The 26,998-nt window shown below is 44.9% G+C and overlaps 1 protein-coding gene across 6 annotated transcripts in view; it reads right to left on the bottom strand.

Annotated features, from left to right (window-relative positions):
* VIT (vitrin) overlaps positions 1-26,998 on the bottom strand; it is a 97,416-nt gene that overhangs the window by 44,781 nt on the left and 25,637 nt on the right. For 5 of the 6 annotated variants that reach the window (XM_032352999.1, XM_032353003.1, XM_032353004.1 and 2 more), the window contains 3 exons: positions 22,096-22,161; positions 8,705-8,861; positions 3,276-3,409 (listed from right to left, as the gene is read on the bottom strand). In XM_032352999.1, the coding sequence (XP_032208890.1) occupies positions 3,276-3,409; positions 8,705-8,861; positions 22,096-22,161 (357 nt within the window). Of the gene's footprint in view, positions 1-3,275; positions 3,410-8,704; positions 8,862-22,095; positions 22,162-22,326; positions 22,545-26,998 lie in introns of those variants that run through there. The other variant, XM_032353001.1, reaches the window with a different exon arrangement.

The following is a 26,998-nucleotide window of genomic DNA, read 5'->3' as shown; positions in this document are numbered from 1 at the left end:
TTATACTCTTTTGGAACTATATGTTACCAGAGAGATGGGAAGATTCTATGCTGGCATTGCCTATAAATATCACTCACAGTGGCGATGAGGCAAAATGTTTGGGCTTATAGAGTTATTTCATCTCATTAAAGTTCCACGGGAACAGAGCGTGGCATTTCCAGGTCCCCTGCCCTTGTCTGGGCCTCCTCCAAATAAAAGTGATTGGGGTTATTTCGGACCCAAGGAGGGCCCCAGGGCTGTGGGACCCACTCGATCAACAGAGCACACTGCGGAGATGTGGTCTCCCTCTGTTTACTCTTTTCGCATCTGAAGTCCTCTGCTGTCTGCTTCTATTCAAGAGGAAAAGGAACATGAGCTCAGTTTTCTGAAATAAGGATCAAGAAAAAAAAAAATGGCTCTCTGACCTTGCCTCTCTGACCTTGCCTATCCCTGGACTGTCAAAAGATTGCGCTGACCAGAAATGCACAGCCCAGCTCCTGCTCCCAACCCCGCCTGCCAAAGCGAATTAACTGAAGCAGCACAGTGATGTGTGAAAATTAGAAATAAAAACCTAGAGAGAGGTCACGGAGGCACCTGAGCCCTCTGAGGAGGACTCAGACCCAGTCCAGATACACCCGAGCCTCCGGAGAGTGGGGACAAGTCTTGGCTGCCGACCAGTCAGGGCCCTTCCCCCGCAATGTGCTCTCCCCGCTCACGCACTCGGAAGAGGCACTGCAGAAGCACACACGCGTTTGTTATAATTGGCAAGAAGTGTTTTGGTTAAATGTCACTAGGTGAAATGAGGGGACGCAGAAGTTGACATTTATAGGGAATAATCTCAGCAGACTGATTTTCATTTACAAAACCCCAAACGTCGCTACTCTCTTGGAGTTAATTTTTCCTTTTACACTTCTGTTGGGATTCTTGAATTGCTGCCTATGCACCTAAGATTGAAACATTCTTACTTAGCCAGGAGTTACTGGTAAACACCTATGTAGAGATTCTATTTCTCTCTAGACCTGACACATTTGGATTCTAGATAATTCTAGATATTAGCATTTTCATACGGCCTCTATTCTGCATTCTCACCGTGCTATGCCGGATCACTTTCCACTAAGATGTAGAAACCCATTTAATTTGAACCCTGGGGGTGCAGAATTCTGCAGGCAGGAGGAAACCAGGATGGCTCAAGTTGTGAGGAATCCTAAAAGGTCTGTTTGTAGTTCTATTAAGACTCTGATCCATAGAGGACAGTAGGAGCTGGGGCTTCGGACACATAAAGGTACCAGAAAACGTCCAAAACTAGAAGACCTACTATGTTATGAAATGTTTCTCCCTTCCTTGCCACAGTTGGTCCTTGCATGGTTGCTTCCTAAGGAGAGTCGCACGGGTCCTAATCTTGTCAAGATGCCAGGAGGCTTTGTTAGAATCTATTTAAAATCCTGTGAAGGTTTTTTGGAGAAAATGGGAGATTAAAGGCCCAGAGTAAGGAAAACACAAGATGATGACAACACTGTGTTGTGCTCAAACAGCATAAGGACATGTCAAGAAAAACAAAAACAGAAACAAAATTCAAAATGCCTGAAGGGCTCTCACTGGTCAAACTTGGAAAATTTGAGTGCCAAAAAGAATAATGATGATAATGGATTATAATATATTTTCAAAAACAATCCATGAGTCCATAGTGGTACTTAAAAAAATAGGTGTGGAGAGGGGGAAATACCCCTTTTATTTTTATAAGAATACATGCTAATAAACGTGGAAGGAATAATAGAATTAGAATAATTATAATTTTTCAATATCTAGTGCAGTTCTTGCTGCTGTAAGGATCACTAATAGATGTTAAAACCATTAAGTGAATTTGTTGGGGAAGTAGCACCCTACGGATTACTTATTAATTACAACGTATCTTTCCCATGGAGAGATACTGTAAAGTAGCCAAGCAGTCAAGTGCAGCCTGTCCAACAACCAGACACACTGACATTATTGTGCCTTCTGAGATGGCCACAGTCACACAGCACAACAGAGATGCTATGATGCTACCTATGTAGTAACCCTGGAAAATATTTAACCTGAATCCAATCATGAGGAAATAGCTGGAGTTGTCTGTGGTCCACACTGTGAGGCACAGCGCTGGACAACTGGCTGGGACTTCTAGAATGTCGTTGCCATTCATGACCAAAAAAGGTAGTGCAGTAGTAGCTAGTTCTAGATGAAAAGGGAGTCAACAGAGGCGACAACTAAATGCAGTGGATGATTTTTATTAGACTGTGGAAAAGGAAGGAAGAAAGGAAGCGAGGAAAGAAGGAAGGAAGGGGAGGGAGGAAGGAGAGAGAAGGGGCGGGAGTAAGAGGAGGAACTTTCCATGAAGACCATTTTAGGATAGCTGACACAACTGAATAAGAACTATTTGTTAGATAATGTTATTGTATCAGTGTTAATTTTTTAGGTGTGGTATTGGTATTGTGGTTATTTAGGAAAATGTCCTTGTTTGTACCAGGTGCATGCTGAAGTACTGAGGGAAAAGTATCATGATGCCCGCAGCTTATTTTCACACGGATTAGAACAAAATAAAATAAACAATAGGTCGACAGATAAAGCAAATGTTGCTAGGTGAAGGGAATCTGGGTATTCATTATAGTAGTCCTTCAATTTTTCTTTCAATTAAAATTCAAGACAAAAGGTTAGGTTGGGAGAATTTCACAAAAATAGGCAAGGGCAGGTCACGATTATACAGAGATACTCGGTTACCTTTGCATGGTGAAATCGCACTAGTCATTAGCTCACTGACATCACCTCATTGGAAGAGGGAAGGAAAGAATGAAAATGATTATCTACAAAAATCCTAAGGAGCTAGAGAGCAAGAACTGACTAGTGAAACAATTAATTAAACAAAAAGAAATCTCAAAATAGTAGTTCGGTTCTCGAAGAGCCTATATCCCTATCCATTGACCAGAAATATCAAGGAATGAGGATCCAGATATGAGACACACTTGGCCTAACGAAAGGCGGAGTTAAAAAAAGCCCAAGTTATTAAATGGAATTCACTTCATTAAAAGTTTGACTGGATTTACGGATGGCTGCAGCGTGTTTAAAACGAGCAAGGGGAGCCTTTTAATATTTCCAGACTCTGTAGTGATTTATCACGGTAATTATAATTTATTGTTTCATGATCCTAATTATCGGAAGAGCTAACGCTTCAGAGTTTGATGAAATGAGTTGGGCCAGACACTGAAGCCAACAGAACGTTGAAAAGGCACATTTCATCCCGTGAGGTCACTTGAGCTCGGGCGTACCTGAGACGACGAAGGACTCTCTCCAGCGCGGCAGCGACAGCGACTGGACACCGTTGGAGTAAGACCCTTTGTAGCCAGATTGTCCAGCAACTTTCCGAACAAGTATTTTCCCTCCGGAATTATCGAGCACGCCACTGTGAAGAGAAACAAAATGGTGAAGAAAAGGAAGATCCCACTGGACGCGATGAACAGACTAGCACACCAGCCTCTGTCTTCAGTGAAAGACGGGAAAGAGGGAGATGAAGACAAGGTTTACCCCGGCTTAGTACAGGACCCGGCTGTCCCGTTAGGTGGCAATTTCTCTTTGCCACCGTGCCTCAGGCTTCTCTTGCTTGGCTTCCTCGTCCCCACGAGTTCGTTGTTTTAAGGAAAACGTCTTTCCTGACCATTTCTAATTTGGTGTCGTGACATGGCAGAATGGCTCCCGCTCTTTTGAAGGTGGCCATGACATTTTACAAAGCAAATTCTTCCTTTTATACGGGGCCAGGGGTGGGAAGTGTGCAGCTAAATGGAACTCATTAAAAAGATTCCCTCCCCAAGGACCAGAAATTGTTTCTTTAATGTCTAGGATGTTGAAGGTTTGAGATCCTGGTGTGACAGAGACAGACAGATCTACCCCTTGGCTTGTATGTGAAGCGGGGGGCTCCATGCGGGTTCCTCGGCACCCCTTCCATTGTCCTTTCTTTGCCCCGGAGCCTAAACGGGCTCCCGTGGGCATGTGTGATTTGTGGCAGCTAAAAAACGCACTTAGATTTGTTCTCATCCACACCCTCCCTGCCCTCCAGGATGAGAGCTGCCGTTTCATGCCCTCCCGCCTTCACGAGTCAAGAACTTTCAACACTCAACTGCTCAGTGACCCAGAAGGAAGGAAAGGGATAATAGTACTTGACGTATAGAGCGCTTAATTGCTTTAAAATCATCCTCCCCAGCTGCTCCTGGCCAATCTGTGAGTCGTAGAGCGAAGGCAGCGCTATGGCTCCCATTTCCCAGAATCGGGCTTGGACCACTGGAGTGACTCGGTCCAGGTTTTGTAACTAGTAAATTGCAAGGGAGGGACTCGAACCCAGGTCTGGCTGACCTGGAATCCTGGGTTTGTCCCACTTGGTCACAGTTGTCCTTCGGGAGTCCGAAAGCACAGGCACCTCCTGATGCCAATTCTTCATCGTTCCAAAAAAAATTTTTTTTTTTTTAATTCTGACCTGGAGACATTTTTATTTATTTATTTATTTATATTTTTTTGAGGCTCATCTTCCTAAATCCTTGTGACCCTGCCCTCTCTTTTCTTAGAAGCCATTCCCTCGGGTCTCTCGGCTGCAGCTGGCCTGGCCTCAGCTTCCCTGCCAGAGCGCAGAGCTTCCCCTCAACGGGCCTGTTCATGCTGCTCTTTCCCTCTGGAAAACCAGCTCCCACTTTTGCCGGAGGAACGCTGTGCTGCTCGGTGCCCAACACTTTCTTCTCCACAGAGATTCTGAAAAGACTTGGCTACATCCCTTCCTAAGGATGCCTCAGACTCTTGTCTCACAGCCAAGACTCTGATTTTGTTCAGTCTTGTGCGATTTCCTAAAAATTTCTTAAGTTGATTTTTGTCTCCCAATTAGATTAGACATTTTCTTAGGGAAAAGACAGCATTTTATCTTTGCGCGTCGGAAGGCCTGTCGGTGGTGTGTGCCTGCCGCCCACACGGGCTTACGAAAGCCAACTGTTAACATCCCCGGACTGTGAGAGTTGGATCATTTCACACGGTAGCTTGAAATCAGCCACGGGGGGAGGATTTATACCCCTGCAATTGGCAAACCAGCGCTACCCCTGCTTTGGGGGAGCTGGTCATTCAACATTTACGAGCACAGCCCTCATGTAGGCTGAAAATTCTAAGTATTTGAAAAAAAATTATCCTATGCTCCCTTTACTTATATTTACTTAAAATTTTTTCTTTCTCTCCCAAGAAATTATCCTGCCCTTGGTTTCACAGTTCATTGTATTGAGGAAATGTGTGCGCACCCTTGGTCCAAAGCGCGGTAGCTGCCACTCCCAGTGAGGGGAGGCGGGCCTGTGTTGAGCTTCTCTCGGGCTGCTGTTGGAGGAAGTGAGAAGGGCCCAGGGGCTTCTCGGCTGCTGGTGCCCCATCAGAGGCTGGTGTGAGACTCAAAACCCAGATTCTGGGGAAGGTACACAACAGAACTGTGGTGTGCTCCTGAGGTTTCCCTGTTGCGGGCAGGGGGGCTGCCTCCTCTTGAGGACTGAGTTAACTAGAGGATGTGGACCTTCTCAGAGATTCTAGAGAAGGGTAGATACTGGGGTCTGTAAATAGAAGGGTAGATACTAGGGGTCTGTAAACTTCAGGTGCCATCGGCAGTCCATGGAGGTGGAATGCACCAGAGACTCAGCCCCTGGAGGAGAAACTGGATGGAGAGCCTTCAAGAGGCTGTGGTTTCACTTAGGAAGCAGATAGGAGCCGTGGTACTTTGGAGAATTTATGGAAATGTGACCTCGTTTCTATCCTCACTCAGAGACAGGCACCTTGTACATATTATCTGAAAGAGCAAAAACCAGTTCCACTTCTTTACATCCTCAGATGTCCTGTATGATGCTGGACATAGTCTGCAGGTTCCTGTCCTCCCTGACCCTGGTCCCAGGGGACTGGGCTCAGCTGCAAGTCAGCTGCATGGTTCGGAGAAAAGAGCTGGGATTTGACCAGCTGCCATTCTCAGGGTGGGCATCTGGTCAGAAATCGGCATGAAGTGTGCTCTGCATGGGGATGGCCTCCCCATCACCCCGCTAGGGAGAAATCTTCCCCCTCCCCCGCACTTGGTCCCACTCTAAATACAGAGGCGAATTCAGGACAAGACTGAGCTAAACTATGATGCTTCAGATATGTTCATTGTCCCTATGGTTTGAAAGAATCGAGGGAATCACTCATCATAAGACATCTGATTATGATATATTGCGTGAATATTAAATCCTAAAGCTGAATCTGAATGCCAAAACCAACGTGTACTCTCTCCAGTCTCCCAGTTCTGACCGTGGGGGGCTCTGATGGACCACTGTTGGAGGCCCGCTATGTACTTTCTACTCAAGTTCTCTGTCTTAAGTCCTGCCTTCTGAAAACAGACCTGTTTTGTTTGTGAAAAACAAAACTGAGAGTGTCCCAAATTCCTATCTGTTCTCCCTTAAGACCTCTATTCATCCTCCCCACGAACAGTGACACATCCTTCCGAACAGAGTTTCCCACTAGATCAGACGCTGGTCCAGGAAGTTTCAAAGGGCACTTGGTTGCTCAAATAGCAAATCTCGGTTTTTGAAACATTCACACTCTTGTCCTCCGCCTCTCCACCCCCTCTGTTTTCTCTCCACCAGTTTCCACAGCCCAACCAAGATGCTGGGATTACTGAGCCCTGGTCTTTGTCAACCCCCTTCTTACTCTGCCCTCCCGTGGAGTCTCCATCCATCTTAATGCCTTCCCTGACTCTTACTCGTCCAAAGTCCACATCTACCTCAAGTCCTCTTTGTATATTAAGCAGCGCTGGGACGCCCCTGTTCTTACGTAAATGTGTCGCTTGGGCTCTGGACTGGAAGTCAGAGGACCTGAGCTCTAATCCGGAATGTGCAACTAACCAGCCATTGAATTAACGTCCTTATTTCTCAGCTCTTCTTTAATAAACAGCATGTTTCTGTTACCATTTATGTTAACAGCAGCCTCGTAGGGTTGAGATGGTGCTAGGAGGAACGAATCACATTGCAAGGGATTACTGTGATTATGACGGCATCTTTGTGAGGTTGAATCAACTCATGGACTCTGTCCTGCCTGGGAGACACAGAAAGGCAAGGCAGAGCCAGCAAGGGCCAGAGTAAGCAGGAGGCAACAATCCTGGATGCCCCTAGAAAAATACAGTGACCTTAAGACAGGCTCGGCCCCTCAGCAGACATCAGTATCCAAACAGACGTGGCTGAGGAGTGTCTATGGAGTGGGAGCTGTTCGGGCGTGCACACACGTGTGTAAGGATGCATGTGTGCAAGCATTCGTGTGGGAGCGGGCATGTGTTTATTCGTGCACATGCACGTATGGGTAGACTTGTGTACCTCTTTCCTTTTTGCACGGAATTTCTTTCAGAATGAAAGTAAAATATTTTTTTCCGTATTCTGGGGTTAAGAAACGGTTTGGGGTAGTTTTTTTGGACTGTTTCCCTGCTTCTCCATAATAGAGCCTTCAGAGTTCTGGTCCCCTCGGAAAATGAGTCAGCTCATCAGCCCTCCTCGGCAGCAGTGAGAAAGGACGACGGCCAACAGATTCTGCTAGAATTCTTAAATCTCAGTTTACATATAGACTTCATTCTTGCTGCTTCCCCAAATTTCTGAGAGCTACTGATGAGACACCTGAAGAGGGAATAAATTTTATATCTTTCCCCCTCTCTCTGGCAGGGAGATGACGGATCCTTCACCTGACTGGTGTGCAAGTAAAGAGAAGGAAAAAGATCCTGAAGCCTGAATACTTCAGAAACTTTGTATCTGGTGGCTGAGCATCGATTCAGGAGTCCTGTCCCAAAGCAGTCTCATAGTGGCAGTTAGGAACATGGGCAATGGATTTATGTTCGAGTCCCCACTTGGATACTTTTTAATAGTGTGGTGTTAGAAAAGCTAGTCAGCCCCTCTCCATCTGTAAGATGTGGATAACAGTAGTGGCTACGGTACAGAGAACGGTCACTTAAGGTGACATAAGTGAGGTGCTCAACACAGACACATTAGCCTTATTATCAAGGATGGGAAGTAAACGTGCATCCCCCTGGGTCTGGACTCCCAGCTGATACAAAAAGACATCTGAAGATTCTGTGAAGGTCACTTCTGCCTCTCTTCATTTAGGCAGTGACTTTGTTCAAAGCATCAAAGCATGTCCTACTTCCAGTCCTCCTTCCTGGGTCCCAAACCAACAGCGACCGAACAGAACCACTTGTCACCCTCCTCCTCACTTTTCCTGCTCCACTCACCTCCAGGCCATCGCCGCTGCTGTGACATTTCTTCTCCAAACCTCCAGGACTTTTTATTATGAAGTCTTATTATTATTATTATTTATATTATCTTATTGTTACTTATTACTTATTATTACTTCTTCTTATAACCTCTTATTTCCTCGTTCAGTAAATACAGAGAGAAAAAACAGGCTTGCGGTTACCCAGAACTTTGGTTTCTTTGTCGTGAATCTGTGGGAGCAGAATTCTCCTCTCCATCCCCTTAGGGTAGAGAGAAGTGGGTCCTTCCCACAGAACGCTGTGAACAGAGATCCGGGACCACGCGTGGCTTCTGTGTGACCCCCGGGATAGGGCTGCCACAGCAAGTACAGGATTCTCGTTACGTGTGTACAGTGTTGCTGGCTAAATCCGGGAACCTGGCCCCGGGAGCTCCCGGCCCACAGCCCAGCTACTCTCGGAGCCACCCACCTGTGAATTGCGGCGCCACACACGCTGGAGTAGGAGGCGTAGATGTCCGTGCCATAAACGTGGTATTTGGGGTCTTGGCATCCTGCTGGGCATTTTACGACGAACTCGGGATTGATTATCTTTCCAGCTTTGACATCGCAGTTGATCTGGGGCACAGCTGAGAAAGCAAAACGAGGTCAAAATGACACCTAGTGGTACCTGCTTACATATGGTGTGACTCTGTCAGGTCATAACTGCTCGTCTACTTCATCTCCAGAAGCCAGGGCCTGGGCTGACCTGGGGTTCTGTCTATATAATGAAAGCAAAGATATAATTAAGACATTCCTCAGACCAAAAGAACAACAGTGACCACCCACAGCATTTAGCCTGCTGAGGGCAGAAACAGAGGTGGACTCTTGTGCTTCTCCAGACAACTCCAGAGAACTCTGGGAAAAGACCCACCTCCAGGGGTCAGAAATGTCTCCTTGAGCCCGTGGCTGGAGAACACTGGTTTTTCAGGAGCTCTGGAGCTAGCCCAGGAAAGGAGGGACCCCTCAGACAACCGTACAGGACAAAGAGAAGGCATTTCAGGAAGGATACCTGAGGGAGCCTGGGCCTGGGGCCCAGCGACCAGGACCAGCTTGGCGGGGTGCCTCAGACCCCCTGTGCTGGAGCTGACTGAGAGGACGGGGTTAAGAGGGCTGGGCCAGGCGAGGCGGGCAACAGTTTGTGTGTTCTGAGGGGCGCAATGGAAAGGCTTTTGGACAGGGGAGACAGATCATGAGAGAGATCTTTGGTCATGGTCCCAGAGAACGGGTCCTAGATCCAGGTCACCTCCCTCAACACTTGGCGGAATGCGAGGAGCTCCCCTACAAGCGTCCAGAGGAAACTTTATTCTTTCGTGTCTCCTTTTTGTCTGTGTTGCAGCCATTGTGGACTAGCACTGTCCATCAGGCCCGTCTTCTAGAGCTGAAAGCTTGCCCGGGAACGAGGTGGCGTAGATTCTCTAGTGGCAGTACCTGAAAGGGGGCCTAGCTGTGTCTTTCCTGAAAAAATGGCCATCATAACTCCTGAAAGGAAGGCCTCCTAGAGGACACCATACTGGTGCCCTCCTAGCCAGCAATGTCTTCTGTTCTGGGCTCCATTCTTCACGGAGGAGGCCGGGGGTCTCCTTGTCTTCCCAAGCAGGACCGCTGTGTGCTGTGCCACCAGCCGGCTAAGCGAAAACGAAAGGGGAGACTTTCCACAGAGGCACATTCTGCAAAGAACTTTCTAGTGCCTGAGGTTGTCTCTGAAGGAAGGTGCGGCCTCCTGCAGCCGTGCGTGCGTGAGCGGGGAGCCTGTGGGCAGGGACTGAACAGTGGAAGAGGGGATTTCTGCGCTGGGTGGGAGGGAGAAATACAGCCCCGCCCGGTGATTACACACAGGGATCCAGGATCTCTGCCAGGCCACCCACCCTCTCACTGGGTTCCCGGGATGGTCTCAGAGCTGTTAATGACTTCCAGCTGTATCCAAAACGCACACTCTTTTTTTTTTTTTTTAACCCTGATGTACCCTACCGGAGCAGAGTCGCATTTCACTCAGACTACAGGGAGAAGTGAAGTTAGAAGTGCTGCTCTCTTCCTAAACACGCCTCCCAGCCGATCTTGGCCATGCAGGGCAGGGCTGGTGTGGAAGCCCTTCTCCTGGGGGCGTGGGGGGGCCCAGAGTCTGATCACAGGCTAAAACAATTTGCGGTCTCGGTTAAGAAGCCGAACGCTGTGCTCTGAGCAGCCTGTGGTTTTCCCCTCCCTACCACAGGTGGCCTCCTCTCCAAAGCTCTGTTCCTTTTATCTTTCATTCTTTCAGCCCTGATACTCAAGGCTGCATTTACTATTTCCAGCCTTAGAATATATATATATATATATATATATATATATATATATATATATATATATTTTTTTTTTTTTTTTTTTTTTTAAAGACAATTTGGGGCCTAAAGACACCAGTGTATTCTCTCCTGAAATTAATTGATCCCTGGGGGTAACTGGACATGCTCAGCTCCCTTCCCTTCTGCCCCCCACTTCCCCCCTCCCAAATGCGTCTGCTCCTTCACACGGACACAAGAGGGAAGGCTGCCTTCTTGGTTCTCAGGTGTTTGAGCCAGGAGGTGACTGGCTCTGTGACCTGGGATTTAATGTGGATGTGACCTTGGCTTCCAGAAGTTTTGGCTCTGCTGTCAGGTCAACCCAAATTTTTTGGAGGGGAGAAGTTAAAAGCGGGGAATCTAGAAGTTTACTGCATGAGTATTACACAGGGATACAAGGTATTGGAAAGACTTAAGGGTATTCACAGTTCATGCAAGGGGTTTTCCATGAAATAGTTGGTTTAAGAAGACAAGGGGGAAAGGTCACATGGGAATATTTCCTTCCTGCTCATCAAGTTCCCCTTTCCCTTAAGGGGTGTTTGTTTGTTTTTGTTGGGTCTGTTTTTACAAAGGCCTGATAGTACCTTTAATGAGATCTGTCTTAACGGCACCAAGTTGGATTAGTAAAATCAGTGAATTAACTCGAACCTTCGCAGGAAAAACGAAATCAAGCACATATGCTCATGTGCTTTGGAAAAACAGGGTGCAATGGCAACGTGTGGCTAAAGGTCAAATATTTGTTAAATTGGTACAGAAAATTAAGCTGGAGAGAGTGAGCTAATTAAAAGTAATTGCCAAAATCACTGGAAAGTGTAATGCCTGAATCTGGCCTCTGGAAGCAGCAGCCACTTGGTCTTTTTGGCCACTCTTCCTTGAGTGTGGAAACCAGGGTTTGGTTCTTTCCAGTATCCCCCGGTTGTTTGTGAAGGCGTTTGTTTTCTTGCAACTTCTGAGACTCTTTCCTCCATCCACGCAAGACCCCAAAGAAGTTATTTTTCGCATTTCCCCTGGACACTTTTGAACTGTTCGATCCTACAGCTTGGGTTTTCCTTTTCCTTTCTCTTGGGTTGTTTAGATTCATTTTCAGGTCTCCCTTCGCCCTTCTCTGGGCGTTCTCTCTCACAGGTGCAGAAATCAGGCTTCCGTAAGAGGACAAGTCAAAATGAAGGCAGCTCAAGAGGCATTGTGCTCAGGTCTGAAGGGAAGTAGGAAGACAGGTGGCAAATGGCCAGAGTTTGGGGGAGGGGGACACTGCGTCCCCACTGTTAACCTCAGGAGACAACTTAGTTAGAAGTCAAAAGGTTTCCAGCCAGGAACGTTTTCAAAAAGCAAGGCAAGAGCCTCTCTCATTCCTTCCTGAGTGGACAGTTGCTGTGGTAGAGAGGGAGCCCTGGGCTGAAGTCACAGAAATCCTGGGGTTGCCCAGAGCTGTTTGGATAGAACCTCTGCCCAGAGACCTGTTCTTGGCCATGTGCTCTTCTTCTCCCTCGTGGGATCCTTGCCTTCTCATGGTCGCTATCACTTTCACGACAGAGCTCAACATTAAAGCACCACATTATCTGCCAAGGATTTTTCCTGGAGGCCCTTGGCACCAGCCATAGGCAAAAGAGAACCACTTGCAACCTAGATGGTTAGAACTAAAAGATGACCTTTAGATGCTGCTCCCTGAGGTCCTGTGATTGCTGTATGGATCTCAGAGGGTTCCTGGGCAAAACTGGTACTGTCTGAGCCACTATTTCATGGAGCCCTGAAATCTTAAGAGATAGGACCTTGCATGCTTCTGCTGGGTTGGGTCTCCTGCCTGATCTAATAATGGATCAGGTGGTGGAGTATCAGACTGGGTGATGTCTCATACAATAAGCCAGTGACATAGCAGGCAATATCAAAGGGAATACTCGCTTTCCATTCATCTTTTTGCTGATCCCAGGCAAGCTATGCTGGTTTTGGAAAGCAGATTTCCTAATCATTTAAGAGAAAGCCATTGTAAGCTCCCCTCCAGGCTGCTTATGAGGAAGAATTGTTATAACATAAAAGTACTTATGCATAAGTAGTTTTGATGTGAAATTTGATTTTGTTAGACTGTGATATTGAACTAGAGCAAAATCCTATTTTAAGAGAATTATAAAAAATGTTAATTTAATGAAACAAAAATGACCATTAAATAAAATTTGGAGATGAATGTTTCCTTCTTTCTGATCCTGACACCCAGTGACCAAATCATGGTACTCTCCTTTATAGCGACTTCTTTTGCAAAAGCATTCTTTCCCATTTTTCTTAAATGGTCCTCAACCACCTTGAATCTCTGAGTTAAAAACCATCAATACCTTTTTGCTACCTGTGAAAAAATTCTAAAATCCTTAAGGCCTTTCCATAGTCCCCTCCACGGAACTTCCGGGTTTGCCAGTATCGCACCTGGTACTTCTCAAATGCGTAGTATCTTGCAAAGTTGGCTTGGATCATTTCTGACACCTGGAACACTTTTTCCTTTTATCTGTTTAAATGCTAGTACTTTTCAAGGTCCCAGTTTCACTTGTATCTTCAGTCACCTACTAGAATATATACTCCACAAAGGTAGGGATTTCTATTTTGTTTACTGCTGATCAAGAATGTCGGCTGAGGAGCGACTGAGGAGATCAGTCAGTTAAGCATCCACCTCTTGGTTTTGTCTCAGGTCATGATCTCAGGTTCATGAGATCGAACCCCACATCAGGCTTCATGCTTAGTGGGGAGTCTGCGTGAGATTCTCTCCCTCCCCATCTGTCCCTCCTCCTTACTTGCATATGTGCTCTCTCTCTTAAATAAATGAATAAAATCTAAAAAAATAAAAATAAAAAGAATGCCGAATGAGTGAATGAATGAAACCAGTTCATTAGCAAATCCTATTAGTTTTATTTCTGAAGCTTTTCCTCTCTACCTCCACATTGGTCCAAGTCACCAACATTTCCTGTCTGGACTGTTAACATAATAGCCTGGTATCTTGTCTTCTTCCTTCCATGTTGCCCTTCCCTTTGCCCTAGTCATTTCTCCACTGGGCAGCCAGTGTGATACTTAAAAAAAAAAAAAGTGATCACATTATATCAATCTCCTGCTTAAAACCCTCACTAGCTTACTATTGCCCTTAGGATGATATCCAAGGTCCTTGAGATGGTCTATAAGACCCTAAAGGATTGGTCTCTGTACTCCTGTCTACTTAATCTCCTACCACTGGTACTTTGTGATGAGAAGGTGCCAGCTAGCAAAGGCCTAGAAAAAGGACCTCCACCCTGCCCTGATAGAAAGAAGAACCAGGGCAAAAACCCTGATGTGTGAATGGGGTTGGTGGTTTGAAGAACATAAAAGAGACCAGTGTGTGCAGAGAACAGTGGATGAGAGAGAGAGAGAGAGGTCTATGATAAAGTCTAGGAGGTAAGCAGGGGCCAAATCATGTGAGGGTTAGATGAATTAATAATCCTGCTATAACCAAGATGTCAAGAACTGTTCTTGCTAACACTCTTTTCAGGACTACACATTAGATTTTCTCAGAAGAATTTTCTTGAGACGCCTACTTGGGATAGAGGCTGAACTTCAAGGGCCTGTGTATGGGCTGAATTCTTCAAAGAGGCAAGGAGAAGCATCTACCCATAAAATGGGCTTGTTAGTCGGAGAGAGCAGGTGGGGCATGAGATAGGGAGGGACGGAGGGTGAGGGCAGAATGACCAGCAGGTGGAAGAAGATTTTACACCCCACGAGGTGACCTCTTCTGTTGGTCTTAGAAAATCTGTAGTAAAGTCTCCAAAATATGATATCAGATGCAGGGAAGTTTCTTGTAGGAGTTAGTAAAGTAGCTAAGTCACAGGGCAAGGTAAAACAGGAAGGCTGTGGGAGCACAGGAGTGACTAGGTAGAGAAATCATGAGGAAGTACATTGTAGATTCTCCAGAAATCATGGAGCATGCTCCAGACTTCGGAAAAGATTATAGAATTGGTATTTACAAAGGCTTAATCTGACATTTGAGGATCCATGGCAGCCACGCTGACACTGGGATGATGAAATTATAGCGTTAGTTCATGGTGGGGCTGGGTTTGAACTCTGATGTCTGGTTCCAACACGGTCCCACGCTCTCACCTGTGCCAAGACTTGCCCAACTGTGAAGCCATGGGGGCCAAAGAAATATTTTCCTCTGGTCATGAATTTCTCAAGAACACTATATGAAGCAACAGTTGAGGGCAACATAAGACATATGATGTTAATTGTTTATAAGGACAGACCCAGTAGAGAGAGCGTGCCTCAACAAGTAACTCCAAGCTCAAGATCTAAACACTTCAAAAACTCTGTGAAGTTTGGTCCTTGTAACCAGGCTTGAGACAATACCTTTATCCATGTGCCATGGAAGGACCATGATGAAGCAGTGACTAGAGAGCAGAGGCTCATCTATCTGTGGCAACACAGCTGCAAAATTTGCGTCTCTAAAAACAACCTATTTCTAGTTCACAAAGGACTCTAACACACATTTTTTCACTTGACCCTTACAAAACCTTGAGAAGTACATTGTTTCTCTATTTCAGAGAAGTGAGCCAACTTGCTCAAGCCCAGGTACCAAGTAAGTGGCAGAAGGAGGACCTGAACTCAGGCCCTCTGGCTCTAAAGCCAAGACTCTGCCACCTCCACCTGGCTGCTGCTTCTATAGCTGAAGAGAAAGAGTTAAAGTGCTGTTCCCTACTCTCATCCTGCAGGACTTTTCTGAACTCAAAGATCACTGACAACCATCAGCAGGTCACTATTTCTTGCATGTAGGTCATGTGCATGTGCGCACACACACTGTGTGTGTGTGTGTGTGTGTGTGTGTGTGTGTGTGTGTGTATCTGTGCATTTATCCCATTGTTTTCCTGTTATTCCTGAGAACTGCCATGGTAGTTTCCTCAGCTAAAAAAAAATGTACTTCTCTTCTCAGCCCCAGAAGGAGGTCTAGAAAGTTAATCCTCTTCCTTTTTCATGGTCTGAGAAAGGGCACACACACCGATCTGTGTGGAGGACGCATGGGTGTTGGCACCAGGTGTTGGAGAAGCTAGCACACGCTGGGGATGACTTACATGTTGCTGCAGCCAACAACACGTGAACCTACTCAAGAAGTTCTGTGGATGTTAGACTCAAATCCAACAACCCCCTAAAGCTGTAGATCTCTTCATCAGTGTCCAATCACTAAATAACCAAGTCCCAGAACAATTACCTCTTCATGCCCAAGGCAGTACCGCTGGGAATCATCAACATTTCAAGGTTGATTGCAAAGATCTTTCCATGCCTTACAAGGTATTAAGGTTAACTTATTGGAGAGAGCTATGTGAATAAAAGGTTGTACATTTCACCGCAAGCTAAGACTATTTCAACAGGCTCAAACGTAGTGGAAATATTTCAGAATGTAGCTTCATTGCCTGCAGAGAATATCCTGCTGTGTTCATCTTGCTGATTGTTGTCTTCATCATGTAGAGGGCTCTGAAGACTCTGAGGGTCCCCACTGTCCAACGAATGGCCAAGAACAAAGCTTCCCTGAACGGCCTTGCCTAGTCCTAATGCACATCCCAGCTGCATCTCCCATGACTCCACCCACATTTAAACCAACCACATTGTTCACTATACCCTGACTTCATCTTCTATTTTTCCCCCAGGATGTCTGGGCTTAGTCTACCTGAAAAGCCCTCCACCAACCTCTGTCTGTAAAATTCTACTTATAGTTTACATCCTACCTCAAATGCTCTTTCGTGAAATCAGTATGAACCCTATTCATATATCCCTTGTTATTCTTATGTAATAATCACATTTTGCTTTATTTTACACTGGGTTTTGTTGTTGTTTTTGCTGTTCATTTGTCCATCCATTCAACATATACTCAATGAACAGTAATCAGGTCTTCACGTTGCTTGGTGCCGGGCTCCTTGCTCAGTGGGGAGCCTGCTTCTCCCTCTGCCTACCATTCCCCCTGTTTGTGCACATGCTCATTCTCTCTCTCTCTCCAGCAAATAAATAAAAATAATAATTTTTAAAAAAGAATGGGTGATAAGTACAGAGCAGAGGAAGGGCAGGACACACAGGAGCCATCAAAACTAGATTAATGTGTGTTCTGGCAATGGGAATTGGGTCCAGAAAGTCTCACTTTTGCATGACTTTATCTGATACCAGATGGGGTGCTAACTGAAGTCAGAGAGACTGCAGGCTGGCAAGCCGGTAACGCGTTCCATGGAGTTGATCATCCTGTGGCTCTCCCCTCATCTGAACCCACTCTGCTCTGAAGCCATTCCTTCTGAGGCTCTTCTGGCGCTTCCTGAGATTTGATAACTTAAAAGCTTTTTTTTTTCTCTATAGGCACTGACGGGCAGGGATTTTTCGAGAGTTGTTAGTGGACAGAATTTAAGGGCAAACAGAGGATGTGTTTATTTTAGTGTGGGCTGAAATATTCATGAGTTGAAGAGGAGGCCTTTTTTGAACACGTTATCTACACACATGAAGTTAATCCTTGAAATTCATAAGGCATCATGACTGTCTTCAGAGAAGAGTGTTATGAACACACCTACACCCTTCAATCATTATTTGTGGCCTCCCATAATCAAGACAAATGCAGCCATATTTTGGTCATTTGTTGAAAAATGCTCGAACAGGTCTGTACTGACTAAACCCACCACTAATGTGCCTCCAAAGGAAGGCCAGCTCCAGGGCTCCGAAACGTTAACAGGGAAGTAAGAACCTGGAAAAATCTCTAAAAATAAACTTGGTGAAAATCTCATTTTGTATAGTATGGTGAACTTTACCAGCAGGTTAATTTATTGAGACATTAACTTGGGTTTGTTTTCATTTTATTTTTTCCCTCGTACTGTTCTAAGAAGGTAGTCAGGCATTCGTCTTCAAACACCTCTGGAACTCAAGATTGCAAAAGAAAGGGCACAGTTGCCCAAAGAAAACTCTCCCTCAGGCACTGGGAATTAGTCTTTCCAGATGGCCCTTGTTTGGGCTTGATCAGCCCAAAGAGTGATGGGGAGGAAATGGTCTTCTAAGACTGGGAAGAGTGGGCAGGTAGGTCTCAGTAAGGGAAATGAGCCTGTTCCCCACCAGTGACCTTGGAGGAGCCTCATCTTGGAGCAACACCTGGTGGGGTGTCCCTCAGGGTGAAGCCTTAGGCATGGGACTTCCCCATCTTCCCCAAGATGCCAGCACTCAGAAAACAATGGTGTGCCCAACTTCTGCAAGTAACATGGGCTTGGACACGGAGCAGTGCAGGGGAACTCCCTGGGTGTTGTAGACAGCACCAGGCTTCCAGCGGCTGGGCTCGGGGAAGGAAGAAGCCTCTAGAATGATGGAATTGTAATTTCTCAGCCCCTGAAAATGGGCAGTTTGGAGTCCAACTTAATTTGATTTAGAAAATGAGGTGGTGATAAGCCAAATATGGTAGAATAACATTTTGCCCAATACAACTGTGTACGGGAAAGCTAAGTATTAGCTTGAAATGAATGGTAAGAGGGAGGAAAAGATTTGTAAGAACTTGTTCCTTCCTTTCCCTTTTCCTTCCCTTCCCTTTCTTCCTTCTTTCCTTCCTTCCTTTCTCTCTTTCCTTTTTGCTTCCCCTTTTGTAAACCTCCCCATGCCAGCTTATTTTCTGTATGTACTACCTTCTTGGTCCAAACAGCCCCCAGTGGAGCTGAGTGATCTCCATGAGGGCCTCTGGGAGGGCCACGGGCAGACCAAAAAAATGGAAAAGGGAAAGGAGATGAGAAGAAACAGGAGAAAAAAAAAAAAAAAAGAATTATGGGGGAGAGAATGTGACCATTGTCTAAAGCAAAGTGACTCTACTTGCACAACGAAACAGATAAACTTGCATGGTGTATGGCTTCGGCAAGGATGATCCCCATGCTGGTGCCTCCTTTCCTGCTATCTCCACATCTCTTCTACTCTATTTCCCTTTCGGTCATCCCCACAGCCCTCTACCTCCAGGTAGATCAACCTGCAGCCCTCTACCTCCAGGCAGCAGGACTTCATTTCTGGCTTGGTGGGAGGCACTGGGAAGAGCCTATGGGCTAGAACCTCACACAGACCTGCATTTCCAATCTGGCTCTGCCAGCTCATGGCACCGGGTCTCAGGCACTAGATCCTCAAGTGTTAAGAGCTGTGCTGCATGCCTAGTAGGGGCCAGTGTCCACGGGCCAGGGCTGGCTAGACGAGAGGTCAGAGGGCACTGAAAGAGTACCCGTGGTTTTACCTTCAGACCTGGAAGAGGCCCAGCACTCTCTCTGATGCATGGGTTTGCGGATGTCAGCAGGCACTGGAGTTCCTGGAGGGCTTGCTAAGACATGGAGGGCTGGACCCCAGCCCCAGTGCTTCTGATTCCCGCAGGCCCGGCTGGGGTTGGAGGAAGGAATCGGGCAGAAGGTCGCAGGTGCTGCCGGTACTGCCCCTCCAGGAACTGAGGGGACCGGCCCCGGCTGTTCTCACACTGAGGCCAAACTGGTTTGTTTAAAGCCTGGCTTTTATGATTTCCCTTTTCTCCTTAAAACCCATTGGCAGATCCCTGTAAGATATACTCTGAGATGTCAGCTCTTAGAGTAAAACGGTGATGTTAGCTCCAGCAGTTCAGCGACGCCCAGGCATACGGGAGACAGGCACGACCCACGTGCCTTCATCTCTCAAGGAGATAAGAGAAGACGTGATTGTTCTGTCTCCCCCTTCACGGGACACCTTTGTGGGAAATGCCATTCAGACTTGGTAGACACTCCCGCTGTACCTGTGTATGCGTGTAAATCTTCATGCTTTTTCTCACTAACAAATGGCATTGTCTCTCGTCTCTCTTCATTTGTTGGCCGTGAGGGGTTTTTTGTTGGCAGGACAGTCTTATTTCCCTAGCACAACCCTAACCAGCTTACTCTTCTCTAAGAACCACCCTGTAGCCTGGGATGATGCAATGAGTTTCTCTCTTCCAGGAATGTGGACTCCGTCCTGAGAGACACAGTGTGCACAGAGTCCGGGGTGGGGAGAGGGAGACAGGGAGGGGCAGGGAGAGGGGAGAGAGACAGTGAGGCAGACATGTGGAAAGAAGCAGAGGAACTGATTCTTGAGTTCTTTTCATCTGAGGTACAGTTCCAGTGAGTTCTAGCTGCCAATCCATGAGCCGCTCCACATCCTGCAAAAATCCCTTTTGGATTTATGCTGATTGCAACCAATATAACCTGCACGGAGATATTCCCATGGCCCTCATGAGGAAGCCCAGATTCCTGGACATGGTAACAAAGCTCTCCACGATCCGATCCGACCTGCTTATCCCTCCATCTCTTATCTCAACACATTCGCTTCCTACTCTAGATTTCAGTCATATTTGACACTTTTTAACTTGTTCCGGCCTTAGGCATGCTGTTTTCTCTCTGCTTGTAACACTCTTTCCTCCTCCTCTTTGCCTGATCTATAACTATTTGATCTTCACATTATCAGTGTGAGTGTGCCGCTTCCTCCAGGAAGCCCTCCCAGATATACAGCTTCTTCTCCATATTCTTGGAGTAACTTTAGCTGCCTGGTGACTTGTCTTTCTTTCTCCCTAGATTTTGAATTTTGCGAGGGCAAAGGTCTCAGTCGCAACTGTGTTTGGGTGTCTAGCATAGTATCTGGTACTTGGTAGGCACCCAGTACTGGTAAAAGGAATGAATGGCAGGCCTCCTTGCCATAAGTCACCTACCCCAGTGGCAGACTGACAACACTGAAAAGAAAAAATGAAAACTGCTTTGGCCTCAAGCTATAGACTGTCAGTTGGAAATATTTCCGAGGTAAAGAATCAGATACTGCCATGGTTTGGGAATATCCTATTACCTTCATTGTATCTAGCCCCCCACCCCATTTAATGATTGTGCCAGGGTTTCTAATTAGAGAAAAGACCTCATGCATTTATTGATTCAAATGTGCTGCATCACCAGGGAGATTTTGAGTGTAAGGTTAGAATTTAGCATATCAGAAACTCAATCCATTTGAGATCTCTCAAAGAGGTTTGCCCTTGGGTCATTTAGCACAGCCTTTCATAGTCACTGAAAACCGTTGTCATGGTAATCATGGAACCTTTCATGATTTTTGTATATGAGCTAATGAAGATACTGGAAACAGCCCAAAGGAATTCATACTTGGGTGTGCATTTGTCTCCATATTAACCCAGTCATTGTTTTGAACACACATCTGGCCCTGGGCTGATTCTCTTGGCTCTTGGTAATGACAGGAATAAATAAGCAACTGATTCCTTTTTAGTATTTTAGGCTTGGAGGCTGTGGCTGGCTGCCCTTTTGGTCTCACTTCAACAGGAAATCCCACATGGAGGGTTTAAAGGAGCAGAAGGAAAAAAGAATGGTGTGTGAAGCAAATATCTTTCTTATATCTCGGATTATTAATGTCGCTGATTTCAAGCATCTAAATTTAATGCCTATAAAGAAGTTTCAGTTGTAGAGAGCACAGAACATTAACTATATCTATGACATTTCTTTTATGGCCCTTTATAAATATGCTTTAACTTAAGCCTCCATCAAATCCACAAATTTAGGACCAGGTATCTCGGTGTGCTTATAGCATTTGAACGTGAGCCTTTCCATCTATGTCTCGTCCTACTAGTGATTTTCCAATATCTATTCTTCCTCCTTTCCTGTAATACAACCCCCTGCTTTTTTAGCTTAGGCATGTGGATGCTTAAAATCAAGACATTTCCTATTCTCCCTTAATACTGGCTAGTGATATTTAAGCAGAAGTGGTGTATTTGATTTCCTGGACTTCTCTTTAAAGGGACGGGTATGCATCCTTCTTCATCCCTTCCTGCCAACTGGAATATGGACATGATGGGTGGAGCTGGGGCACCCATTTTGGACAGTGAGTTGAGAGGCATGTTGCGGAGAGCAGAATTGTAAGGTAGAAAGAGTCTGGATCCCTGAAGATGGTGAAGATTCCCTAAAAGTCCAGACTGACTATGTTCATTGGAGAGAAAAAGAAAACTTCAGTCTTACTTAAGCAGTTGTTATTCTAGATTCCCTGTCATCTAATCTTAACTGATATACCATCCAAAAATGAAATTTATTTTCCTCTGTTCACTGATGAGGTGTGAAACCTTCTGGGCTTTGCTGTGAGATTTACCTTCTGATCCCAGAGCATGCCGGAAGGAGGGCAGATTTGTATGAGCTAGACAGAATTTTCTGGTATGGGGAATTGACATTTCAATGGCAAGAAAATACCTACTCAGGCTTAGCCATAAAGACATAGTGTTACCTGGTCTTTGTATGTACATTTCGAAATGCTCCAATATAATGGAACCACAGATCTCTCCCCTAAAATCAGCACTCCTCTCTCAAATGCTTTTTGGGATGAAGTAGGTGATAAGTAATAATCATTACCTATCAGTCTGAATGCAAAACAACTGAAGTAAAGTCAAAAAGTCCCCAAACCTTCCAAATTATCTGAAACAAGTAGAATAGCCCTCTACATGAGAGACACAAACCTTATGCTAATGAGGAATTGCAATTTTACTTACTGAACTTGGGCCTTTTGATCTTCTTGTTCATGTCTTTATTTGAGTGTATTCCAGTCGCCAGCAAAACTACATGGAGAAAATGAAAGAAACGCTAATCAATATCATTTTACCCAAACACTTTCTCTCTTTTGACCCTTATCATCACTTCCATCACATGTTAAAATAGTCTCATCGGTGGAACTAATGTTCCGTTAAATGAAGGTTGGGGGAATAAGATGGATGTTTGTGTACTTTTCCTGGCTGCTGCTGAGGGAGCCTTCCAAAAACACCTCCCGGGCATCTGTCCTCTGTTTTGCTGCTTTGCATTTTACCACCCGGAGTCTGCCCTCTCCGGTCGCCAAAAGAGGACATGGGGGGCCTGAGAAGTCCACTCATTCGGTTGGTGCCAGAAATAAATGATCGAGGTAGGGTGAGCACCAGGGCCTTCTTGAGCTCTCTCCTCTGCGCCACACGGAGTTTCCAAAGGGCTAATTTCAAAACTGGCTAGAGCATTGCGCATGCGTGTGTGTATATGCGTGCGCATATAGGCGCATGCGTGCGGGCTCGTGAGGGAGATAAGGAAGGTAGAGTGGAGGGGATATGTAGAAAGCCACAGGGGAGGGCTGTCTAGGAGAGGAAGACAAGGAGAGAGCGGGCTGGGGAGAAGAGGGGGCGTGGCCACAGGGGGTGAGGGGTGACCAGAGTGTCCCCTGGTGGTCCGCTGCACCAGCACTTGCTTCCCGGCCCTGTCAAGGCCAACTGCAGCTAGTTGACCTTCCTCCTCAGAAACAGGAGCAGAGCAGCTTTGGGATACTGCTCTCTTGAGGAAGTACAGCAGCAGAGGAAGAAGGGAGAGCTCTTTATCCTTTTGAGTTCAAAGTCGTATTACCAGCCTGAGCCTTGTGTTTTTAAAAAATAGCACGGACCATTTTTTTCCTTATTACCAGAATAGGACTTGTGCCTCACAGAAGAATGTAAAAAACACTAGGAACATTATAGAAAACACAGATGAACACAAAAGATACATATCTTCATGTTTTCTATATGTATACATATTCATGCAGGTGCTTTTTTTTTTTTAAGATTTTTTTATTTATTTGTCAGAGAGAGATACAGAGCGCAAGCACAGGCAGACAGAGTGGTAGGCTAGAAGCAGAGGGAGAAGCAGGCTCCCTGCCGAGCAAGGAGCCCGATGCGGGACTCGATCCCAGGACGCTGGGATCATGACCTGAGCTGAAGGCAGCCGCTTAACCAACTGAGCCACCCAGGCGTCCCCAGGTGCTTTTCTTAAACAAGCATCTTATCAAGCTCACACTGTTTGCAATGTTTTGTAACTTATTTCTACTTAAGGATATATACAGACATTTTTCCTGGTCATTAAGTGTTCCTCTCACAGTAATTTTGAGGGCCTGAAAAGTATTGTACTATAAGGATGTACCGTGATTTAGTCATCTTCTGACTTAATATAAATAGCTTCCTCTTTGCCCTGATCCGTTGTTATTTCCTTTAAATAAATTAAATAAATAGGATTTCTTGTCTGAAATATAGGCCCAGTTAGAATTTTGGTACATATTGTGAACATTTCTCATAGCATTTTTTTATTAGTAATGTCTGAAAATGCTCACGTCTCTGTACTGACGCTAGTTCTACCTGTAGATGGAAAAACAATGTTTTCCTTTAAAAAAGCTAACCAATTCTCCATTCTTCTTCCTTCCTCTCCAGGCGTCTTCTACCTTATCCACTGCTTAACATGCTTCTATTTTAGCCACTTTTTTTTTTCCTTTTTTTTAGAAACTCACTTTCTGGGTAGGGTTGGGACTCCAGGGGTAAATATAAGATGTTAGAGTAATCAAAATAGGTGTTCTACTTCATGGTGTCTGTGTGTGTGTGACAACACAAATGTTTAATTTAGATATAAATGGACCTGGGAATTCTTGATTAGCAACTACCTTTGAAGGAAAATGTCACCAGGGTTTGTTAAGAAAATTGTTATTTAGGGGCACTTCGGTGGCTCAGTGGGTTAAAGCCTCTGCCTTCAGCTCGGGTCGTGGTTCCGGGGTCCTGGGATAGAGCCCCGCGTCAGGCTCTCTGCTCAGCGGGGAGCCTGCTTCCCCTCTCTCTCTGCCTGCCTCTCTGCCTACTTGTGGTGTCTGTCTGACAAATAAATAAATAAAATCTTAAAAAAAAAAAGAAAATTGTTATTTATCCTGAGATTATCTAGCTATTCTGCACCCATGACGCAGCTCCTGAATTATCCCCAGAATTATCCCCAATTATCCTCAGCTCGTGCTACTGCTGGACAGCTGACGTAGCATGTCCTGAGAGAACAGACACATGAAAGAGAACTGAGTAGGAACCACAGGTCTAGCCAAGTGGAATGAAGGCAGACATTTTTGAGGTGTTATTTACTTCTGGGGTTTGGGTGGATGTGAGTGTCCTGGAGGTCTAATTTTTAGAGGAATCTCTGTGTCATTTAACTCTGTGCGAAGACACGTCTTCATTTTATACACAAAAACAACGAATCCTAGAATATTTTAAAGAACAAATACTAAATAAATATGGAGAAGAAAATTAAGCAAGTTCATTAGAAGGAATAATTGAAATAGTCATACATTTGGGTATCAATTCTTCGGGAAAACCAAATACTGTCCTTCTGGGCCTCTGTGCCTGTGGCAAGTGGTTTCTGAGTCTCCATATCATTAGGACTATAAATATTTCAGTAAGACCACCCCATCACTTGCATTTGCTCACCCACGACCCTCCAGGCTGAAAACATGCATAGCTGGGTTCAGTTTTACCACAGTGGTTAATAAAGTCATTATTTTCAATGGTACACATTGGCCCACTCCTCAGCTTGGAATCTTGTTAATTAAAACTCCCCAGAAACCACTCCTCAAGGGGAGGGCTGGTCAATAAGGCTGAAAATGTGCTTGTGCCCTGGAGTCTTCATTCCTTGACTGTAAGGCTTCTCTTGCTATGCTGAAGTGGTGAATTGAGTATTGAATTTGGGAAACGGAAAAATCAGTCTGGTGTCGCTTTTCTTGGGAAGCCAGGCAGAGCACAGGGATGGATGGCTGATTCTCACTTCAAAGTACAAAGTGGACCACAGGTCTGAAATCCAGTCCCTTCTGGCAACTGAGGCCATTAGTGTCTAGAAGGCTTGAGGAAATTAAATCTAGAGTCCGAAGTTCTAAGGCAATCATGGTTTATGCAATTTGCAGCAATACTTCTCAACTGTTTAAAAATCAGTGTTCTAGTTTTGAACAACATTGACTAAAGTTCCCTTCCTTTGACATCAGTGCTTGAAATTTCAAAATAAGCTGAATGTTGAAATTACTTTTTCAGATAAAAGATCTCCTTCCACTTCTCACTCTCTTCCTCTCTAGAGTAGCCATCAGTATCGTTAAGATGGCGGAGGCGTAATTGTTTTAGAATTAAATAAATGATCCCCCAGATAGCTTATAGATAAAGAAATGCAAGTGAATGAGCTTAAAACAACATTCAATCTCATTAATGATAAAAATTGCAAGCCAGAGCCAAACCCAGTGGTAGTTTCCCATATTATGTCAGTAAATACTGAAAACAAGATGATACTTAATCTTGGCATGGATTTGAGATTAGGGCATTTAGGTACACTGTTGGTGAAGTTTAAGAAGGTGGAGTCATTCTGGAAAGCCTAAAAAGAGTTATATTCTTTGTCCTAGGAAATATACCTCTAGGAATATATCCCAAATTATAATTAGAGATATAGACAAAAACTTATGTAAAAAATGTTCACTAAACATTATTTATAATGATAATCTGAAAATAATGCAATGTTGGAAATGTCCCAACAGTAGGGGTACCCTGAGCATTTACTACAAATGATGTGTTAAAAAATATTAAACAAACTGGCAAGTGCTCAGCTCTAACCTGAAGAATGATTCTGACAAAATTAGAATATATCCAGAGAGAAATAAGTGGAACAAACATACCAAAATGTTTGTAATGATGGCATTGTCGTTTCCATTTTTATTTTGTATATTTTTGCCATTTTATAGTATTTTCCATATATAAATCCCATATTTTATAAAGAATATGTTTCTTTTACAATTAAAAAAAAGACAAGATAAATTGTTTTTTTAACTGGGTTATATTGAAATCCCATAGATTTATGAAAATGAAAAGGGCTACCAAAATCATCAGTGTGGTTAATCGGCACTCATATCCCAGTCTTCTGGCCAGTCATGAATTATCATCAGAATTCACTTACTTTCAAGAAAGACATGAAGTGCCACGACATCGAATCAATGATCAAATCAAGAAGCTCTTACTGAAAACTTATTATGTGTCTACAACTTTTATAGAAATGCCTCCGTGTACCCCATAAACTCCAGGGCCCCTCAGGATACTAACTCTAGTGGTACTGACAAGGACTCTCTCCTTGACCAAACTCTAATGGGGCTCCTCCAAGCCCTCTTCCCAACTAGACTTTGACACTGGGCTTCAGTGTTCCTCCTTGTTGGTCCTGCATCACCCGGTTTTAGCAAGAATCCTATTTAGAGAGAAGCCCCCACCCTTGATAGATATCTGATCACCCTGGTCTGCCTTTAGCAAGAATCTTGTCAGATAGGTTTAGCAAGAATCCCCCACACTTGATGTCTTCTCTCAGTAATTTCCAACCACTGACCCCCTGCAACCTGCTTCTCAGATATAAATCTCTATGTCCCTTGTTATATTTGGAATTGAGCCCATTTCTACAGTGAGATCTCCTCGATTGGAGTAGTTCCTGATTAAAATCTATATTTACCACTTTAAACACTCTCCAGCTCTGCTTCTCTTTAAGTGTCCACAGTGCCTTCCTGAAAACTGATTTACAAAGCAGATCATTTTAAAGCAGTTCAAATTTCCCCCAGGCTTTTTAAAAAAATTCTTTTATTTTTTT

Source organism: Mustela erminea, chromosome 7, assembly GCF_009829155.1.
Source record: "Mustela erminea isolate mMusErm1 chromosome 7, mMusErm1.Pri, whole genome shotgun sequence".
NCBI lineage: Eukaryota > Metazoa > Chordata > Mammalia > Carnivora > Mustelidae > Mustela > Mustela erminea.
Note: the sequence above shows the minus strand (reverse complement) of the source record. Positions and strands in the feature narration are given on the sequence as shown.